Source organism: Myxocyprinus asiaticus, chromosome 50 (assembly GCF_019703515.2).
Source record: "Myxocyprinus asiaticus isolate MX2 ecotype Aquarium Trade chromosome 50, UBuf_Myxa_2, whole genome shotgun sequence".
NCBI classification, from domain to species: domain Eukaryota; kingdom Metazoa; phylum Chordata; class Actinopteri; order Cypriniformes; family Catostomidae; genus Myxocyprinus; species Myxocyprinus asiaticus.
In genome coordinates, this window is record NC_059393.1 from 10,598,540 (window position 1) to 10,619,751 (window position 21,212).

A 21,212-nucleotide genomic window follows, 5' to 3' on the forward strand; every position below is an offset into this window, starting at 1 on the left:
CATGAAAAGACACACTAACAGTGTTGGTATAGTCACAGAATTAATTTATTTGTGTTAATGATTACACTTTTTAAAATGTAGAACCCTCAAAACATATGTTAGATTCAATCAAAAATCTTTCTTTTTTTTTTTTGCTATTGGTCCGTTTACTATCTTGTAAATATCCAGCCTTCAAAAAATTTGAAAAATTCAGAAAGATCCTCTTTCACACACCATCATAAACTCTACAAAGGTTAATATTTCCCCTCAGTTACTGTCTTCCTAAATTATCTGTAAAACTAAATAACCATATTATCCTAGATCACCTCTATTTCACAAACAGTTTCATTTTATTCATTTGTTTTTTGTAAAGAACCCCCAGTTCTATTAAGCATATGGCGATGGTAATCAGTTTGTGATGCAGGGCTGAGTCCGTTTCACAATTTGATGTCCACGCAGACTGCTTCACTTCTTCTTTTTTTTTCTTTTTCTTTTTGTCTTTGAGTATTTCTATAGGATGCCACTGGATTTCAGTGTCAGCACACTTGTGTGAGTGCAGAAAAATATTCCAGATCTGCACCCTGTTGCTTAAATCTGCCATTCATCTTTAGAGCATAGACACCTGCAGCCACTAGAGGAAGACAAAACACAGCTTTAATGGAAGTAGCCTGAACAGGTAAGAGCAGCAGCACAGGGGTGTGTGTGCGCGCGTGTGTGTGTACACTAATACAACAATCATGTAGCCAGGAAAACAAGACACTATATCAGCTGATCAAGTGGTTTCATTTTATTTTTAACAAAAACTAAGTCAAAACATTTTGATAGCTGAAAAAAAAAAAAAAAAAAAAAAAACTTAGGAAAAAATGATACTAAACTAAAATGCATTTTCATGACTCTAAAGTTAACAAAAAATAAAATGTAATTGTCAGCTACCAAAAGTTAAACTCAAATCAAAACTAAAAAAATGAAACTAAATCCCTGGATCAAACATTTACAGAGAAACATACCTCCATCATGTTCAGCTCCACCATGCCATTCTTTTCCTTGTCCAGAATTTTAAATGTTTCTGAACATGAGAATTTACAGCATTAGGATGAATAGACATACATTACACAGCAATCATTATTTAATTTTAGCTCACTCTCAAACACTTACTGAACATGCATTCAAGGCGCACCAGACAGCTCACAAAATTGTCAAAGTCGATAGTTAGATTGGCATTGCTGTAACGAGCCACCATGATCTGGTGTAGAGAGTTATTCAGAGAGAAGCCTAAAACAGACAAAAAAAAAAAAAAAAAAAAAAAAATATAAAGACTCAAAGGTTCCAACCTTAGATCCCCCAGAGATAATTGAGAACTTTAAAACACAAGCTCTGACCTGATTTGTCTATGGCCTCTCTAATTTCTGAAGAGCTCATTGTGCCTGACTTGTCCTTGTCATTGTTTCGGTAGATGTCCTGACAGGGCATGAACACAGCCAGACCATAACATTATGGCATCTTATAGAATCCAGTTCCAGATCAAATTATCAGGGAGAGTAGGCATTGAAGCCATATTGTAAAGAGGAAGGGGAAAAAAATATACATAGAAGTATGAAAATATACCAAGTAATTCTCAATTTTAGTCCAGAGAATCTTGAATTCCAGCAGGCCTAGCTTTCCACTGCCGTCTTTCTGAGACATCAGTTAAGTGAATAATATATAGAATAGAAAATAATTAAATTACATATTGTTGTATTTGGGTCATTTCTAAATATGGTAGATTTCACACACTTGTTACACAGAAAATTATAATGATGATGTCACATATTGTGGAAAGGATACATCCAGTAAGTTCACCATGTTGCGGCAAGTTTCCAAACTAAATCCATCCGTTTCAATGTCCTTACCTTTGAAAAGTATATTACATTAATTAGTATAATTATAACAAACAATTTACTATGTGGTTCAAAATAGTCCAGATGAAAAAACTGAAAATACAAAATAAAAACATTTTGGACTCCACAGTATATATTCTACAGTATGTACAAAATAATAAGCAAGTTTAATAATGGTCCACAAAAACGGTAAAGAGCTTACGTTTAGATATCACCTTGTTCAGAATATTTTGCAGCTCAAAGGCAGAAATTTCACAGTCCTTGTGGAAGAAAATATTTGGAAGTGTTTCACAAAAGTAAACATGGACATCATTCTAAATTGCACAGTTAGATCATTATCCTGTACTACTCACTGTCCCTGCAAGTTGTCCAAAGAGATTTTTAAAGCGGCTATCAATATCAGCCTCAGTGACTTCAACCTAAAAGTTAAAAAAGTTTTAGTTATAATAAAAATCAAAACAATGAACATGTTAGTACAGTCCAGTTAGACCATGAACATACTCTGTGCAAGTAAACATACGAGAATGCTTGGTCAATGGATTGCAATAGCCAGATCTCATGAAAATTATGTGATTGTGGCAACATTTATGCAAAATGATATTATGTTGTTCATTGCACATATGGTGGCAGTTCTGAGACGAAATGTCCAAAGAGTGGTGCTAAAAGAGAGTAAAATGTTCTCCCACACAGATGAGGTTTTTAAGGTTTATGCTATATCAATAATTTATATCAACAAAACCTACCACCCAAACTTAAACCTTAAACTTAAATCTAACCAATATTTCATAAAAAGCAAATGCGAGATGAAAAATGCAATTGCTGAAGCAACCACATCATTTTGTGGTGCGCGTGCTCTTCAGGACTCGTGCCCCAGTCCTTTGCATAGCAAGTGCTACACTCTATCAGTTGAGCAATTTGATCACATTTAAGTAAGTGTTCATGAACAGATAATCTACCATTTTACTCGTGATTTGCTTGAAAGTGAAAATAAGTCATTGTTGTTATGGTGCTTCTAGTATTCATTTCGCAAGGAAACTGCAGCGATACGTACAGCGAACCTCGTAAAAATACTTTTGCAAAAATGTAGGTATAGTAACATGATTCTATGAGAACAGGTTGGATTGCAAGTGTGTGGTCCCATTGTACGGTATTTTCTTGCACTATTATTGCAGTAACATCAGTTCTCAAGGGAGCAATAGTTCCCCTCCAGTGTTTGTGTCATTAAACTAGTGCAGTAATTTAGGTAGCTACTATAGCTAGAAAAATATTGATGGTTTAAGTGACTTTGACAAACTTGCTGAGCAAGATTCTCTTCAAAATGTTGCTCTAACATGACAGTAATTGCCCTGAAAGAGAAAACAGACCGTAGAAGATGCGTTTACATTTATATACTTGCGTAGAGTTTGCTTTAGGCATTAGGCATGACACAGCAACCCAAATTTACCTCGGGAACCTTTAACTCAATAGGGTCATCAAGCTCTCTAAAAAACACATAACAACAAATTTAGGTGGGAAGAAAAAAACATTGTTAAAGTCTTCAGTGCTACATCAAATACTGCAGGCCACAATAACAATTTATCCAGGAACTCACTGGAACTCTGCCTGTTTCTCAGAGAAGACACGCACGCAAAAGTCCCCATCCTGATTAGGCTCGAAAGTGGAGGGCACAATGAGATACTCGCCAGGGGGCAGACAGAAGCGAGAGCACACCTCACGCAAATTGATGAAGGTCTCGGAGCGAGCCGCTGAAGCATGCCGCACGAAGAAGTTACGATCCAGGTGGAGATTCCTCTGACCGACAGACTACAACAGTTGATAGGACAGGATATTTTGATTAGATATAAGCCAAATAAGAAAAAGCCACAAAGGATGTTCTTTGTCAGGGGTCGGCTACCATCGGCATGCAAGTGATACAAGAAAAAGAGATTGTATTTAGTTATGAGCTATATGGAAGCTAAATGAACCACACAGAGCAGATAAACTGTCTGAGTGACCCACTGGTCAAGATTCACATGATTAAACTGTGATCAACAAAAACAATTAAAAATGGCACTTCATGTCAGAAAGGTTGCCGACCTGTGATCTACAGTATGCAATGGGTGTTAAAAGCTATGAGGTAGACCAAACATTTTTGGCATTTAATGCTACGTAGCAAAAACAGGATGTTGTATGTCTCGGGATTTTGTGCATCGTTATCAACAGTCCATACCTCCTGTGGCACCTGTGGACGACAACAAGAGAGAAGTTCAGGAATAATTTTGGAGGCAATCAGAAGGAATAACTGGTTATTCTCTTCTCCACCTCCATCATTTTACACTGCTTCTACACTGGAAGTGTGCAGCACATTGCAATGCACCAAAACTAGATAACATCCATTATAATCAACACATTTTTCAGCTGATTGGTCTGTTAGTAATTGTGGCACAACATAGCATAACATTGGTCATTTTCAGTGCTGACACAGTGTTAGGTTGGTCCGTCACAGCTCTATTCTCACCTCGTAGATGGCGAAACCAATGGTGTGCATGTCTTCTCCAACCTTTCTCATTTTGCGGCGGTTCTTCTGGATCAGACCCACCACGAAACTGCAACCTGCTTCATTATCAGCCGGGTCGTCATCCTCTTCCTCCAGCTTGATCAAAAACTGAGGGTTCATCCAAAATGAGTCTGTAAGGACATAGGTCAAAACATACAGTTAAATTGAGATCTTGAAATAACGTTTTGGGTTTCTTGGGTTTATGCTGTATCATTCGGTTGCAAGCTATGCTGGCAGTTTATGGAGTTGTTCAGTTTGCAGTCTTAAAACCTGAAGAGAATTAGCATTTTATAGTCATGGGTTGGAAATTGAGCTGTTCAGTTACAGTATAACATCAATTTGTAGGCCAACCCTAAAGGCTATTTTGCTATGGGTTTCCTTCAACATGATCATATGGGAAATAGAAAAGTTGCTTCCAAAAGTTCATATACCCTGAAATCAATGGCATTCAGCTGAATTACTGACAAGTGCCATCCCCTATCAGACATTTTTGCATCAATTAATTGTTGGGTGTTGATCTTTCCCTCTAACGTTACTGACTGTATGGTGCAAGCAGCCTCTGAGGCGTTCACAAAATCAATGGTGAGCGCGATTAGGAGGTTGCATTTTTACTCTAAAATGACCACTTTACTCCACTGATGGTTAGGTTTAGGGTTGGAGGTTGTGTTAGGGTGTAGAGTTAATAATGCATTCCTTCTGACTGTATTACACCATTTACAACTAAAAACTTGCTTTTGCCATCACTCTGTGGACATTTTAACCTAGAAAATGGAGCTGACACGTGCCCATATGTTGCCCAACAACATGTCCAGCTTCGGCCACTGGGGGCAGTGGTCTGAATTTTTAGCAAGCACAGACGATTTCAGGAGCAAAACGTTCAACCTTCTGTCACCGAATTCAAAATGAGATCAGCCTGTTCCCTCTGAAATTTCCAATGGTTTTTTTAGAATAGAGTTTTTTGATTTTTGAGTAAACTGTGGTCTGTGCTTAAAATCACTTCAAGTGACTCTGGTGTTCTACTACATGAATTACACACAGTAATACCTCAAAAGTGAATTTTGGATTTGTTGTGTGCTTTAAAACTATAAGTTGCTAACAGTTTGCTGCATTAGAACATTAAGACTGATCTGATAAGTTAATCAGGTGGATTATGCAGTTAATTACTTGGGTAGTTCCTGCAGCCTCCAGCAGTAGATCCTCTCCGCCAGTTGCCATCAAACTTGGACAGCGCCCACTTATTAAAGCTGTCATCTGACAGAGCGTCTGGGGTCAGGTTACAGATCTCCACCCGTGAGTAATGCCGCAGGAACTCAGAGAAAGACATCCTGAGATACAGAACAAAATGTTTTCACTGATCTCAGTATACACTGATTGACAAAATAAAATAATTACAGATTTTGGTGTGCTTGGTTTAGAAGAGTAGACATGAAATACGTAAAATGTGCTGATAAATAAATTCTTTTTTATTTTATTTATTAATTTGACCCACAAATGAAATGGCAATATGGTCATTATGTTTAGAAATGCAGATTACCAGAACTCTCCGTCCTCTGCTTTGGAGCTCAGTCTCTCTCTGTCACTATCGCTGATCTGATGCCATTCTTTCGCCCTATAAACCAATCGCATTGAATTCATGATTCAGCTGTGAATTTCCTGGTCATTCTTTAACAAACCTTTTAAAATTCGCTTACAGGGGACATTTTAGGAAAACAAGATTTCCTTGCTCTTTTCAGATAAGTGTTTGATCTTCTGTGTAAACATACTCTTACACAAATGTTCCTCTCCAGCTCACCCAGCCCATTTGCCATTATCCAGACATCATTACGGCATTGAAGTCACAAACATGGCAACATTAAAGTAATAGTTTGAAAATTGTGACATGAAAATTCAGTCAAAATTTATGCACACTAATGTCTCATTTTTTCCTCCATATAATGAGCGTAAATATGAACTTTCAAGCTACAAATACGACTGGAAATAAACATCATAAAACCACAGTAGAAGTAGCTATTATGACTTGAACTATATTACAAGACTTCTATAGCCATATGATCACTTTGAGTGATGAACATACTGAAATTTAAGTTGTTGTTTTTTTTACACTGAAATTAAATCATTAATCAATTCCTGCATGCAGCAGGCAGCACTCAAATCAAATATAGCTTTTACATCATTGACTACTTCAGTAATGTCAAACCTCATTGTATTGAAACAGTGCAATAAAAGTGAAGGATGAATGAGGTGAACATTCTGCCTAACATGTCCATTGTATTACACTGAAGACAGAAAGTCATAAAGGTTTAAAATGACATGAGGGTGAGTAAATGATAACAAAATTATATAGTTTTGAGTGAACTATCCCTTTAAGGTGAGGTATTTTGTTGTGAAATGAGGAAGAAGTTTTTTCTGTTAGGTGTAAACTGCCTGACGAGGAGGAGGGGAGAAACAGAAACTGACCTTCCCACACCTGAAGGCATAAGGGCTTAAACAAAGTTCCCATAGCAACTCACGTCTCTCTCCCAGACAACATGGGTGTGGTTACATTCTGCAACACCACCCGAGTATCCGCTTAAAATAGGTTGTTCGTAAAATCACAGGATTAAGCAGGATTTTAAACAGGATGTCGGAGATCTTTAAGTGTTTTCATTTGTAGACATCTAACATTGAAGACTATACGTCACCATACAGTGTTACCCACCCATCACTCCAGGGGCCGGTCCATTCTACCTGACCCCAGGGGTTCCTGATCCGAATTAGCTTGGTTAGTTCACCTCTGTACTCCACCTATGCAGACAGCATGAAAACACATACAGTACTGAGCAAAAAATAGATCATACTTCACATTCCATAAGCAATTCAATCCTACTGCAATTCTCAAAAATATTAGTCGACAAAGTCACTACGGACCTCTTCGGCTCCTGTAACTGAGTAGGCGTGTCCTTTAACCAGCTTCTGAGTTGTAACCGCCTCTGAGTCAGCGGAACTTGTGATCTACGGCAAACCAAAACAAACTAACAAATACACGACAGCAGAACCAGTTGCACATGACTATCAATTACAGGTTTCTGACAATTTCACAACAGAATCAGTTACACATGACTACTAATTACAAGTTTCTAATAGCTGCACAACAGAAAGAGTACTAATGTTGGGAAGAGTACTCAAAAAAATCATACTCAAGTAAAAGTACACTTTCTTCCCAAAAAATATACTGTGAGTAGAGTATGATCGCACAGTTAATAAACATGTTTCGACCCCATTCTGCCGAGTGACTGACAAGCAGCATCTTCCATTAGAGATTTTAGCATCAGTTTAAATGTTTATTTTTTCCCCCACAAGCACTACTGATAGTGGGTTGTGTGAGCAGCCTCAAAGACTCAGGTTCTGGTCCTGTGGAAACCAGGAAGTGGTCTTGTTTACATATTCAATGATGAGCCTGATTCTGAGGTTGCATTTTCCCCTCTTAAGATTAAATTTTTACTCCACTAATGGTTAGGTTTAGGGTTGGGGTTAGGGAGTAAGTTAATAAAATATGCATTCCTGTTGACTATATTACATCATTTACAACTAAAACTCGTATTAGGTGCCACTAGACATTTCACCAAAAAACTAGAGCTCACACGTGCAAAATTTATGTGCACAACACATCCAGCTTCGACCACTGGGGGCAGTGATCTGAATTTCAGTAAGCACAGACCGATTTCAGCTGAAGAACTTTCGACCTACTTTTGACGAATTTACAGTGATATGAGTAAAGCTACTTCTGCTAAACACTATTTAAGAAAGAACAAAAAAAGTTACTTGTTTGAAAGAACTGAGAGTAGTGAGTTTTGAGTTGCTATTCCCTGTTATATCACTGTACACTACCAATAAAAAATATTGTTTACATAAAGTAAGTCACATTACCTTTTATGGCTGCTTGTCAGAAAGAATTAAAAAAATATAGACTGATTATTCTCCCTAGCCAGTAACCATAAATATTTAAAATAAAAAGTGGAAAGCAAATAAAATCAGGACCGGAAGGTAGCGATAGCGAGCACAGCTGGAGAGAAAGTAGCACTGTAAAAGTACTGTTACAGCACTTAAAACATACTTATGTATACACTTTTTTAAACTACTTCATAAACAACAATTTCTGAGAGATAAAACCTCTGTGAAGACAACACTTTGCAAAAATTAGTTTAATGCTTTACCATTACCCCACAATCTATGAATATGTACGTTATTTGAGATATAAGTGTGGCTAACATGCTAAAGGTAGCGGCATCACTTCTGTCAGTTGAAAAACAGTGAATGCTTCGGTGTCATAAAAAAACATTAGTGTTTAATTTGATATGATACTACACTTTTTAAATTCATAAACTAGACGGCCGAGTGTTTACTGTAGTGCATAGTGTATAGTGCGTCATTTGGGACACAGCTGAAGGCTTTATGAAATCCTCTGAAGTTAGGTTAAACCATTACTTAAGCAAAATTTTAGTGGTGCTCAGGTAAACATTGCTACAGCTATGTTTCCCTTGTGGGACTCGGATGCCCAAATAGCCTGCAGTTACACACTACTATTTAATTTGGTAACATCTTTCTCTAATTAACTGAGGTGAAAACACATAAATACACACATAAACATGAAGTTTCTCACATCTATTGAGCAACCAAGCAGCGAGCCTCTGCTCAAAGCCTTCTGGATGATTTTGAAGAGGTTTGGATTTGCTTTCGCTAGTTCATGGACTTCAGCAATGCCTCCAGTGAAATCTTCAAAACCCTCTGTAGTGCTGCCACCAGAGAGAGCTTCGTAGCAGCCGTTCAGCCTGAATACAAGGAAGCCGATCATTATTACCAAGTATAGCTGCTACACTGAGACATGCCAGATGAGTTCAAATAATTGTGTTTCTGCTAAATGTTTTAACAAATTCTCTTGACAAAAGTACAGTTGGTATTGGTGGTTGCAACTTCAACCCAACTGAAGTCATTTGGTAAATGGCTTTATCCAAAACAGCATACTTACAGTGCATTCAAGCTATATACACACTACCGGTCAAAAGTTTTGAAACACTTGACTGAAATGTTTCTCATGATCTTAAAAATCTTTTGATCTGAAGGTGTATGTTTAAATGTTTGAAATTAGTTTTGTAGACAAAAATATAATTGTGCCACCATATTCATTTATTTCATTATAAAACTCAAAAAAAAAAAAAAAAAAAAAAAAAAAAAAAGTTTTTGAAATTGATGACTTGGACCAAATAATAAAGAAAAGCATCCAATAAGTGCCCAACATAGATGGGAACTCCTTCAATACTGTTTAAAAAGCATCCCAGGGTGATACCTCAAGAAGTTGGTTGAGAAAATGTCAAGAGTACATGTCTGCAAATTCTAGACAAAGGGTGACTACTTTGAAGATGCTAAAATATAACACAGTTTTGATTTATTTTGGATTTTGTTTAGTCACAACATAATTCCCATAGTTCCATTTATGTTATTCCATAGTTTTGATGACTTTACTATTATTGTAAATGTGAAGAAAAAAATATAATAAAGAATGTTTTGAAGTGTTTCAAAATGTTTGACCGGTAGTGTCTGTGTGTGTGTGTGTGTGTGTGTGTATATATATTATATAAACTCAGCAAAAAAAGAAACGTCCCTTTTTCAGGACACTGTATTTTAAAAATAATTTTGTAAAAATCCAAATAACTTTACAGATCTTTATTGTAAAGGATATAAACAATGTTTTCCATGCCATAACGATTAATGAACATGCACCTGTGGAATGGTCGTTAAGATACCAAAAGCTTACAGACGGCAATTAAGGTCACAGTTATAAAAACGTAGGACACTAAAGAGACCTTTCTACTGACTCAAAAATAAAGACCAAAAGAAAGATGTCAGGGTCCCTACTCATCTGCGTGAACATGCCTTAGGCATGCTGCATGGAGGCATGAGGACTGCAGATGTGGCCAGGGCAATAAATTGCAATGTCTGTACTGTGAGACACCTAAGACGGCGCTACAGGGAGACGGGAAGGACAGCAGATCGTCCTCGCAGTGGCAGACCACGTGTAACAACACCTGCACAGGATCGGTACATCCGAATAATCACACCTGCAGGACAGGTGCAGGATGGCAACAACAACTGCCCGAGTTACACCAGGAACGCACAATCCCTCTATCAGTGCTCAGACTGTCCGCAATAGGCTGAGAGAGGCTGGACTGAGGGCTTGTAGGCCTGTTGTTAGGCAGGTCCTTACCAGACATCACCGGCAACAACATCGCCTATGGGCACAAACCCACCTTCACTGGATCAGACAGCACTGGCAAATAGTGCTCTTCACTGACGAGTCACGGTTTTGTGTCACCAGGGGTGATGGTCGGACTCGTGTTTATTGTCAAAGGAATAAGAGTTACACCAAGGCCTGTACTCTGGAGCGGGATCGATTTGGAGGTGGAGGGTCCATCATGGTCTGGGGCGGTGTGTCACAGCATCATCGGACTGAGCTTGTTGTCATTGCAGGCAATCTCAACGCTGTGTGTTACAGAAAAGACATCCTCCTCCCTCATGTGGTACCCTTCCTGCAGGCTCATCCTGACATGACCCTCCAGAATGACAATGCCACCAGCCATACTGCTCATTCTGTGCGTGATTTCCTACAGGACAGGAATGTCAGTGTTCTGCCATGGCCAGCGAAGAGCCCAGATCTCAATCCCATTGAGCACGTCTGAGACCTGTTGGATCAGAGGGTGAGGGCTAGGGCCATTCCCCCAAGAAATGTCTGGGAACTTGCAAGTGCCTTGGTGGAAGAGTGGGGTAACATCTCACAGCAAGAACTGGCAAATCTGGTGCAGTCCATGAGGAGGAGATGCACTGCAGTACTTAATGCAGCTGGTGGCCACCAGATACTGACTGTTACTTTTGATTTTGAGCCCCCTCTTTGTTCAGGGACACATTATTCCATTTCTGTTAGTCACATGTCTGTGAAACTTGTTCAGTTTATTTCTTAGTTGTTGAATGTTCATACAAATATTTACACGTCAAGTTTGCTGAAAATAAAAGCAGTTGAAAGTGAGAGGACGTTTCTTTTTTTGCTGAGTTTTTTTTATATATATATATATATATATATATATATACACACACAGTTGCAATCAAAATTATTCGAACCCCTGACCAGCAATACATTCTGGTGATGTGAATTAAAACACATCAACTAAAACCTCAGTAAACAGTCAAAGTAAGTTTTTAATACACATTTGAGTGATTCTGAGAACAAATCTGAAAATAAAAATAACTAATTCTCACCACAAATGTCATCAAAAATATTCAACCCCCAAAGTCAATCGTTTGTGGAGCATTCTTTACCCTTAATAACATCAAATAAATATTTCAGGTGTGTTCTCAGGCTTCGGACACCTCTCTATTAGAATTTTACACATTTCTCATGAGCAAAAGCTTCCAGCTCATTGACATTCTTTGGTTTCTGTGCTGCCATTGCTTCCTTGAAATCTCAACAAAGATTTGCAATGGGATTTTAATGATGGACTGAAAGGGCCATTCAAGGACATTCCACGACCCATCCCTGAATTTACACATTGAAGGCATCACATTTTTGCCAAAAAAGAAGCCAATAATATAATATATATATATATATATATATACACATACACACACACACAGCAGTTAGTTCTGGTCCTCGAATCTGATTGGACCAGAGACGTTCCATGAGCACTGATGGTCTGACACAATCATCACTCGGACGCTTGTGTTAGTGCCATTCTAAACTAAAGTGTAAGAGCAGTGTAGAAGTGTTAAAAGCTACTGTATATGTGTCTCTTTATGTATTTTTAAGTTTTTTGACATTACATATGTTAGCCAACAGGTGGCGGCAAAAGATAATTTTTGTGTGTAATATGAGTAAGGTGACGTTAAGTGAATCCGCATCAGCCACTGTTTACATACAACAGCGCTCTGTGATTGATCATATTACTACTACACTACTAAAGCTAGGAAACAGCTTTAAACTGCTTTAAACAAACAACTTCAGCATTAAGGCTCATCACAGCTGAGAGACACAACAGACTGATTAATTACACAAACTCAAGGCGCTTACCTCTTACTGGACTTTCCACATTGGAGAGGACATACTGTTTAAAATGGCGGAGGAGATTGCGGTTTCTATAGTGAAAGACTTTTGTCTTTTTTTATTTTTTTATTTCAAACCCATGACCTTGGCGTTGCTAGTGCCATGCTCTACCAGAAACTCTATGAAACACTCACTTTGCATAGGCCTTTTCCAACAGAGCGCTCCAAAACTCTGAGCCTTCTGCGGAGTGAACAAACAGCAGCTCTCCTTTCCTGGTAGGCAAACGGTCATCAATGACAACATCCACCCAGTCACCAAACTGCCAGAACTGAAAGGAAGATGGACAAGCGTACACATTCAATGAAAGTTTGTAAAAGGGTGATTCTCAAAAAACCTGTCCTGGTCATACTGAACCCAAAATCATTACAAAAAACAAAATTACATTATGCATCAGAAAATAAAGCTTTCATTTAGGACCATTTTCAGGACACTTAAAGGTGCAGTAAGTAAGTATGAAACCCTTGTTATTAATGACACCTGTGGCCATTAATGTGCAGTGAACTGCAGCCAGCTACCTGTTGCCCGTGCTCGTGCACACACTCCATAGGGATGCGAGCGTACGAGTATCGACCAAAACAATGACGTAACGTACAAAGAGGCTGAACGTGATTCACTGGCATCATGCTGACAGATGTTACACAGTTATGATTGTTTAACTACAAACTTTGAGACTAAATTAAAACTACTTAGCTAACATAGCATACTGATACACACATACAGCTACATACTACCGAACTATACCAGACAGTTTACTGTTGCACCGCAGTTATGTTGAACTAATGTATGTTTTGTATGTCATATGTTGTACTACGATCAAGAAACCAGCGTATTTGCTTAAATTTATCCTGTATACCTGACTTTTAGTATAAAAGAGAAGATCGTTGAAATTATTTGAAAGTTACGAAGCAAGGTAGCTTGCAATTCGTCAACGTTAGCAGGCAAGATCAAGTTAGCTCAAATTACACAGATCAATCCTTATGGCGCTATATTTCACATGCTTTGCACTTATGTAAGCTTACCTGTCCAATAAGAAGAATGCCAATTCAGGGTCAGTTTTGATCCCCAAAACCGAACGAAGGTCCCTCCAGGAATCAAATGCCCTGCCGATGTTCACTCTAGTTTTCGCTCGAACACGATCACGTTTTCGCTTAGCCAGACAGGATTCAGTAGATAAATGTTGTTGTTTTGTTTTTTTTGGCTTACTGTGAGTTTGTGTAGGAGTCGGTGTTGTGCTGGGAGCCGGACGTTTGCTGGATTCCATCTCTAAGATAACATTACCTAGTCTTGCATTTTGTTGTCGCTGTGAATAGTGGAAGAGAAGCTACTGTCTGAGGCAAGGCTCTCGGGAGCGTGCATAAACGTCACATCCTTTAGATTTTCCTAGCAAAAGCGACCCGCTCCCTTCGCATGAAAATCAGTCTACAGGCTTTAATAGGCAACCTAGGAAGTCTGGGAAGGGCTCATTTTTTAAGTTCTGTTACAAGCAGTTCACACATTGGCAAAAAAAAAAAAGGCGAATATTACATGAAAATTGTTACACATTGCACCTTTAAGCATATTTTACTCCGCAGTTAGCGTTACCATAATGCACTTGAACGCTTCACTTTTACTATTCCCACTGTTTTTAAAGACGATTCTCATTACTGTAACAGTCATTTTTACTGTATTACAGTAAAAACCAACATGATCACTCAGGAAGTCGGCATGATCGGACACATTATGCCAATTCTCTGACAAGCAGCATCTCCTATCTGACATTTTTGCATCGGCTGAAGCTCATTTACCTTCTCTTGTGGTGAGACAGAAAGTGCATTGCATCAGCAGTGTTGGAGACCCGGATTCAGATCCCATGCATAATTAGTGATGAGTGCAATTCGGAGGTTGCATTTTTCGTCTAACGTGACATTTTTACTCCACTGATGGTAAGGTTTAGGTTTGGGGTTTGGGTTGGGGGTATAGTTTCTAAAATATGCATTCCTCTTCACTGTTTTACAGCCTGTACAGCTGAAAACAACTAGCTTCACAACTCGCTTTTGGTGCCCCTCTGCGGACATTTCACCCTGGAAAATGGAGCTCACATGTGCCCATACGCCCAACAACACTTACCCCTTTTGCCACTTGGGGCAGTGTTTTATATTTCGGTAAGAGCAAACTAATTTCAGCTATAGAAATGTCAACCTACTGTTTACAATTTCACTGTGAAAAAAAGGATTCTTTTTATTTAAAAAGCAAAAATGAAATAAAGTGCCAAAGAGTACTACTATGATGTATAAATACTTTACAATTTAAATATATAATCTTTTTTCACATTGTGGTAAAGAGAATACCACAATGACCATCTTTTTGTGCATTATATAATGAGAATTGGGGGATAAATTGTACACAACTCATACAAAAAAAGTCACAATCTTAATCGCCCTGAAAATAAGGCTTAATTTTCTATATGCAAAACATAATTGTGACGAGGAGGAGGGCGAGGCTGGGCCATGAGGTTGCACGACCAGTGCTGAGTCACCTAATCAGCGGGAGAGAGAGATAAAGGGGAGCCAGAGACGCCAGTTTGAGAGAGAGAGAGCCACATGCGGCCGCTGTGTGTGTGTGTGTGTGTGTCTATATGTTTGTTTAAACTGATTTGAGTTCATTTATGTTATTAAAACTTATGTTGACTGTTCAGCCAGTTCCCGCCTCCTCCTTGCCCACCTTACCCTGTTACAATAATTTTTTTTGTTTCTTTTGATTTTGGAGTAAAATAGGACCATGACATTGTCTTGACAGATTTCGTGAGAATCACCCCAAATGTATTTTATGGTATAAAACATGTATTGACATACAATAAATACATCATCTCTTTTTTTCTGAATGTACAATCACACATTTTATTTATGATATGGCTAAATTGTAATATTGTTTGGTCTTGATATGAACAATGAGATATTCACCTGAAAATGAAATATTCCAGCATAGTCACTGTCAAAGGTCTGACCAGATGGGACCACACGGGCAAACACGTCCTGGTTCAGGGTTAGAGAAGCGATAGCAGCTAGAAGCCAACAGTCACCTGGGAAACCAGTAAGAAGTCATAATACTGTGTTGACTGTTCCACTTATCTTCCTATTCCTATCCAAACACATTTGACATCCAAAAAGCATCCAGATACCTTATGTCTTTGAACACTATATCAACTGTTTTTTTATCTATTTATTTTTTTATTTTAAACCTAACCAACTTCTTTTTGTGAAACGTTTTGCTTGAAAAGTGTCTTTTGGGGGCAACTGCAGTTGCACTGTAGCAGAGGTTGGTCTGTTATTAGGGCAAAAAAACTTCAACAATGAAGTGCAACAGTAACATGTAATTGATAAAACATAAATTCTTATCAACCTAACCTTTAACTTATTGTCATGTAACGAGACACCACCTGTCATATTACCCCTGTTCCCACACACTTTTTTTTTGAGTTCCCAGGCTTTTTTGCATCATATACTTTTCCTCCCAGTCTTGATGTCTAGTGTACAAAGTTGGCCAGTCAGTGCCATTAACACAGTGAGTGCTTGATTCTGATGAGAGCTCATAGCTCACAAACATTTTCTGCTTCAGTAAAGTGGAAATTATAATTGCAATGGTGACACATGGAACATTTAGTCACCTGACACATTAATGGCTTATAACTTAGGAGACAAAAAAAGAGTGCACAAAAGTTATTAGTTATATGGAGAAAAGCAGGTTTAATAGGATCTGAGTGTGTTTGGGAGTTGCAACACAGACAAAAAGGTTTGGCTGTTCCTTTTGACAATGACAGTACTGACATAACTACAAATTTTAGACGCAGGATTTCACTTCTCATTGCAGTTTACTATAAGGAGGTTAGTCATTTTGATTTCAGAATAATATATTAAGTGATTAAAAAAAATATTTGCCCTGACAATGATTATTTACCTAACAATTATGATGCATTGATTGGATTATTTCTGAACAATTTGTAATTATTATTATTTTTTTAAATATGCAGAACATTTATGGAGATACAGCTGTGCTCAAAAGTTTGCATACCCTGGCAGAAATTGTGAAATTTTTGAAAAAGACAGTGTGGTTGTTTCAAGGAGCACAATATGACGATACTTGAACAAAAATGAGCTGCATGGTCGAGTTGCCAGAAAGAAGCCAATGCCACAAAAAAGCCCGGTTACAATATGCCCGACAACACCTTGACACGCCTCACAGCTTCTGGCACACTGTAATTTGGAGTGACGAAACCAAAATAGAGCTTTTTGGTCACAACCATAAGCACTATGTTTGGATAGGGGTCAACAAGTATTGTGCTTCTTGAAACAACCACACCGTCTTTTTCCAGAGCAGCCTGTATTTCTCCTGAGGTTACCTGTGGGTTTTTCTTTGTATCCCGAACAACTCTTCTGGCAGTTGTGGCTGAAATCTTTCTTGGTCTACCTGACCTTGGCTTGGTATCAAGAGAGCCCTGAATTTTCCACTTCTTAATAAGTGATTGAACAGTACTGACTGGCATTTTCAAGGCTTTGGATATCTTTTTATATCCTTTTCCATCTTTATAAAGTTCCATTACTTTGTTACGCAGGTCTTCTGACAGTTCTTTTCTGCTCCCCATGGCTCAGTATCTAGCCTGCTCAGTGCATCCACGTGAGAGGTAACAAACTCATTGACTATTTATACACAGACACTAACGGCAATTTAAAAAGCCACCGGTGTGGGAAATTAACCTTTAATTGCCATTTAAACCTGTGTGTGTCAACTTGTGTGTCTGTAACAAGGCCAAACATTGAAGTGTATGTAAACTTTTGATCAGGGCCATTTGGGTGATTTCTGTTACCATTATGATTTAAAAAAAGAGCCAAACAACTATGTGATAATAAATGGCTTCATATGATCACTATCCTTAAATAAAAGACAGTTTTTTGCATGATCAATCATATTTTCAAAATCAATGCCAAAATTTCACAATTTCTGCCAGGGTATGCCAACTTTTGAGCACAACTGTATAAAAGCAATATAAACATAATATATCGTAATCAGGGGAAGATAGCAACAACAGTTAACTTTGGTTAAATGGATGCAAACAGTTATGAATAATGACAGAAAGCAGAACTCGACAGCATGAACTTTTTTAAATTTAAAATGCACTTTTTCCCCTTCAATCACACGTGCTGTGCATCTGTTGTGAAAAGTCTCATGTAATCTGAAATTAGATTTGTATCTCATTCAGCAATATTAAAATAATGATAATCAATTGTTACATTTCAAAATCCATGCATCAAAAATCAAAACATTTTTAAACCTCTATTAAGAACATATGCAATGATTATATCACCAATTACAAATTTGGACACACCTAATCATTTTTATTATTACTATTTTCCATTTTTGACCATAAAAGTCCTCAAAACTATGAAATAACACAAATGGGTTTATGGAAATTATGTAGAGACCAAAAATGTTAAACAAATCAAATCTATCATATATTTTATATTTAATAGCAGTCTAATATTTTTAAAGAACTCATCGCTTGACAAGAGTAATTTTTTCATGTTGATGTACTTCCTAATTTGAAACAGGACATACCGAAAGGCCCATCCCTTTTGTTAAAACACACACACAACCATGAACCATTTTTACTGATTTGTTTATGTGCTAAATTTGCATCTTGCTAGTTGGTCACAGGTGGTATTAGGGGGAGGGGCATTCTCATTCAACAGAGCATCTGATTGGACAAAAACCTGTGTAGTGCAATTTGAGTCAGCAATATTTATGGTATGTTTTCAAGAGAAAAATTGTACATTTTAGACACATATCTGCAAAAAGTTAATTTTAAGAGATCCAGATAGCCTCAAAGCTAACATGGACTTAAAGACACACACAGGGATTGTTCGAACAGGGTGTTTCCTCCCGTCCCTGCACAAATCTGCTGATTGTTAATGTCCTCCATCTGCCATTCAAAGAAACTCCCTAAACCAGAAAATCAGCTTTTGTGTTTCAGGTTTCATTGTCATTTCAATGGCTGACTAACTACTGGGAGATATACATTCAAGACGAGAGGATTCTATGCACCTTTGTTGTCATCATTTATCCTTGTCCGACCACTCAACAATGGATCAAAACCACATCTAAGACTGTATGCACTTACCCAGAGCTCCCTGGCAGATGTCAGTTCTGCTCACTCCTCCACTAATGAATGCTGGGTTGGACGTCAGTTGCTAGATCAAAAAACATGCATTCCAAAAACAAGAATCACAGGTTTACCGGCAAAAGATGCGTTTGTTATAGAATTCACAGATTTAAAGTAATCATTATTTAATTTAAAATATTTACTTAGGCTTGTAATTTTAGAAAAATGTTACATTTCCATTTTAAATGGTCCTGTGGTGTGATAATTGACATTTTTAACTACAAATATTCAATTTAGTTGTAAAACTGCATGCATAATAATTATAAAAAAATAAATAAATAGGAAAATTCAGTAATAATTTTGTATGTATTACAGCATGTCAAACTGCAGGACATCAACTATGAACTGGAACAGTAATGGATCAATGATGTGAGACTTTTTTTTTTTTTTTTTCAGAATCTATTAAGTTATTCAAAAATTCATTCAAAATGCAATTCACAAAACAAGTGAATTTAAAAAAAAATTTAAAAAATTAGGAAATGGGAAATTTCTTGACATTCTTAACTCAAAATATTTTTTTACGAAACATTAAGAAATCCATTATTAATGTACAAAACAACTATTAGTGGTTACACCACATTACATTTTTAAAGTCATTAAATCTTTTTTTTCCTTTTAGAAAATGCTATAAAATATATATATTTTTTAAATGTTTGAAACAAAACTGGACACAAAAACTACATGTTTACAAACACATGTTTTTTAAAACACGTGTTTTGAAATAGGTTTTTAAAAGATTTCTAATTTTTTTACCCTCAGACGACCTTTCTTGCCAACGACCCTAATACACAATACCAATAGTGTTCATGGAGATTTCTGTTATCCAGATCATCACTGATCATGATGAATCACTGAAACTAATTGTAAAGTTCAAAAAACTATTTGAATACATCTTTGCATGTGGAAAACAGGGCTATTGGGGCTGTGAGCTCATCCGACACCATTCTTTATGAATACAACAATAGCCATCCATCATGCTGGCAGACAGGATCATATTTACTCTAATTGTTTCTAAAAGGGCTTCTGGTAAGCAGTAAAGCATTATGGAGCTCTCAGAGTATAAGCGAGCAATATTTCATGAGAGCATGCATTCTGGGGGAGTATGATCTCATTGCTTCCTGGTTTGTCTGGCTCTGAAGTAAGTGCAGTTTGCTGAAATTCAGACCAACATGTGAAGGCTTAAAAAATGCTTGAAAAAATAAATAAAACTGTTTGTTAACTGTAAATGTAAAATGACATTATATTTTATAGACATTGCATGACATTTTACTGTAAAATATTGTAAAACAAATTATATATTTAATAAGTACAAAAAGTATATGTAAATGTGCAGTCATCAAAATGCTATTCCATACCGCCATTGTCACTGTATATTTACAGAAAATGTGTCAACCACACCTGCCAATTTGTTTTTTTGTTTTTTTTTTAGGTGCAGGGTTTTTCAAGCCATACACATATGAAAGAGCAGCTTCTTGACCACTGTGATGATGCTCTCTATAAAACACACATGCATCAAAACACTTATGTGTAGTCCTGTGTCTGTTCTTCTTGAATACACTCACCGTTGGTCGCAGCCATTCCACACCCCGCACTTTAGAGGAGTTCGGTCCCAGTTCCTTGAACCCGAGCGCGGTTGTATTGGCTTCAAACGTGTTGTCCTGGAACATGCGTCCGCACTCCAGACACTCGCGCTTGAGCGCTTCATAATCCTGATTGAGGAATTTGACCGCTTGCGCGTTGGTACCAATGCCCGCTGCCCGCGCCCGGTTCTGCTGGAGCTTCGCCGCTATTCCTGACATCTCGACGCGTCTGTGATAAACGGCGGCACACCTGAGCGCAATGAGTTAAATGAATAGGGCGTAGCCATAGCGGGCACTAAAGCGCAAGTGTAACCAAGAGGTTGTTGTGAGTGGGACTGTATGTACCTGTTTCAGCCCTTACAAAAAATTAGCATTAACGGTTAATATAAAACTGTAAGCCAAAAATTAGATTCAGAAGGCTCTGTACACAGTTTGAAGGCATTAACAAGCAATTACAAAAATGGACCATGCTAGTACCATGGTATTTGTGAAGTACCTTGTAAATACAATGGATATACAGCAAGTATAGTTATAATTTAGAACCATGTTATATGTCAAAGCAACACAGTATTACCATCTGAAGCCTTCACTGTACCACAGCAACTGTAGATTTATAACTGTAGATAAAACAATAACTGTAGTTAACTGTACTGATCTATTCTGGGCAAAAAATCTAGGCTATGGCAAACTCTTTGAAGGGAGTTATGAAACCATATCTTGAAAATTAAAGACTTGTAAAATACTGTAGAAAGAATGCAATTTAGTGGTCTTAATGACTGCAACTGCTTTTATTTTCAGTTGAAGAGCACAATGAACAAATTTAATTTTGATGACCATTCAAAGTTTACATACATTTCTTGAATTGATTGTTCTCTGCCAACCAAACTTTTTTTTTGAGCATCCTCTGTAGTTTAGTTAC

General features: G+C 37.5%; 1 protein-coding gene across 1 annotated transcript; it reads right to left on the minus strand.

Moving 5' to 3' along the window:
- Positions 1-27: 27 nt before the first annotated feature.
- capn2l (calpain 2, (m/II) large subunit, like) lies at positions 28-20,561 on the minus strand. Its single transcript, XM_051694583.1, has 21 exons — positions 20,276-20,561; positions 18,672-18,741; positions 15,460-15,578; positions 12,655-12,788; positions 9,032-9,200; positions 7,300-7,383; positions 7,091-7,176; positions 5,927-6,001; positions 5,557-5,717; positions 4,354-4,523; positions 4,066-4,077; positions 3,448-3,659; positions 3,301-3,337; positions 2,210-2,275; positions 2,059-2,116; positions 1,804-1,868; positions 1,585-1,653; positions 1,359-1,437; positions 1,135-1,251; positions 987-1,045; positions 28-610 (listed from the first exon to the last, which is right to left on the minus strand). The coding sequence occupies exons 1-21, from the start codon at positions 20,510-20,512 to the stop codon at positions 587-589; spliced, it is 2,103 nt and encodes a 700-aa protein (XP_051550543.1). The 5' UTR covers positions 20,513-20,561; the 3' UTR covers positions 28-586.
- Between the last annotated feature and the right edge of the window lie 651 nt (positions 20,562-21,212).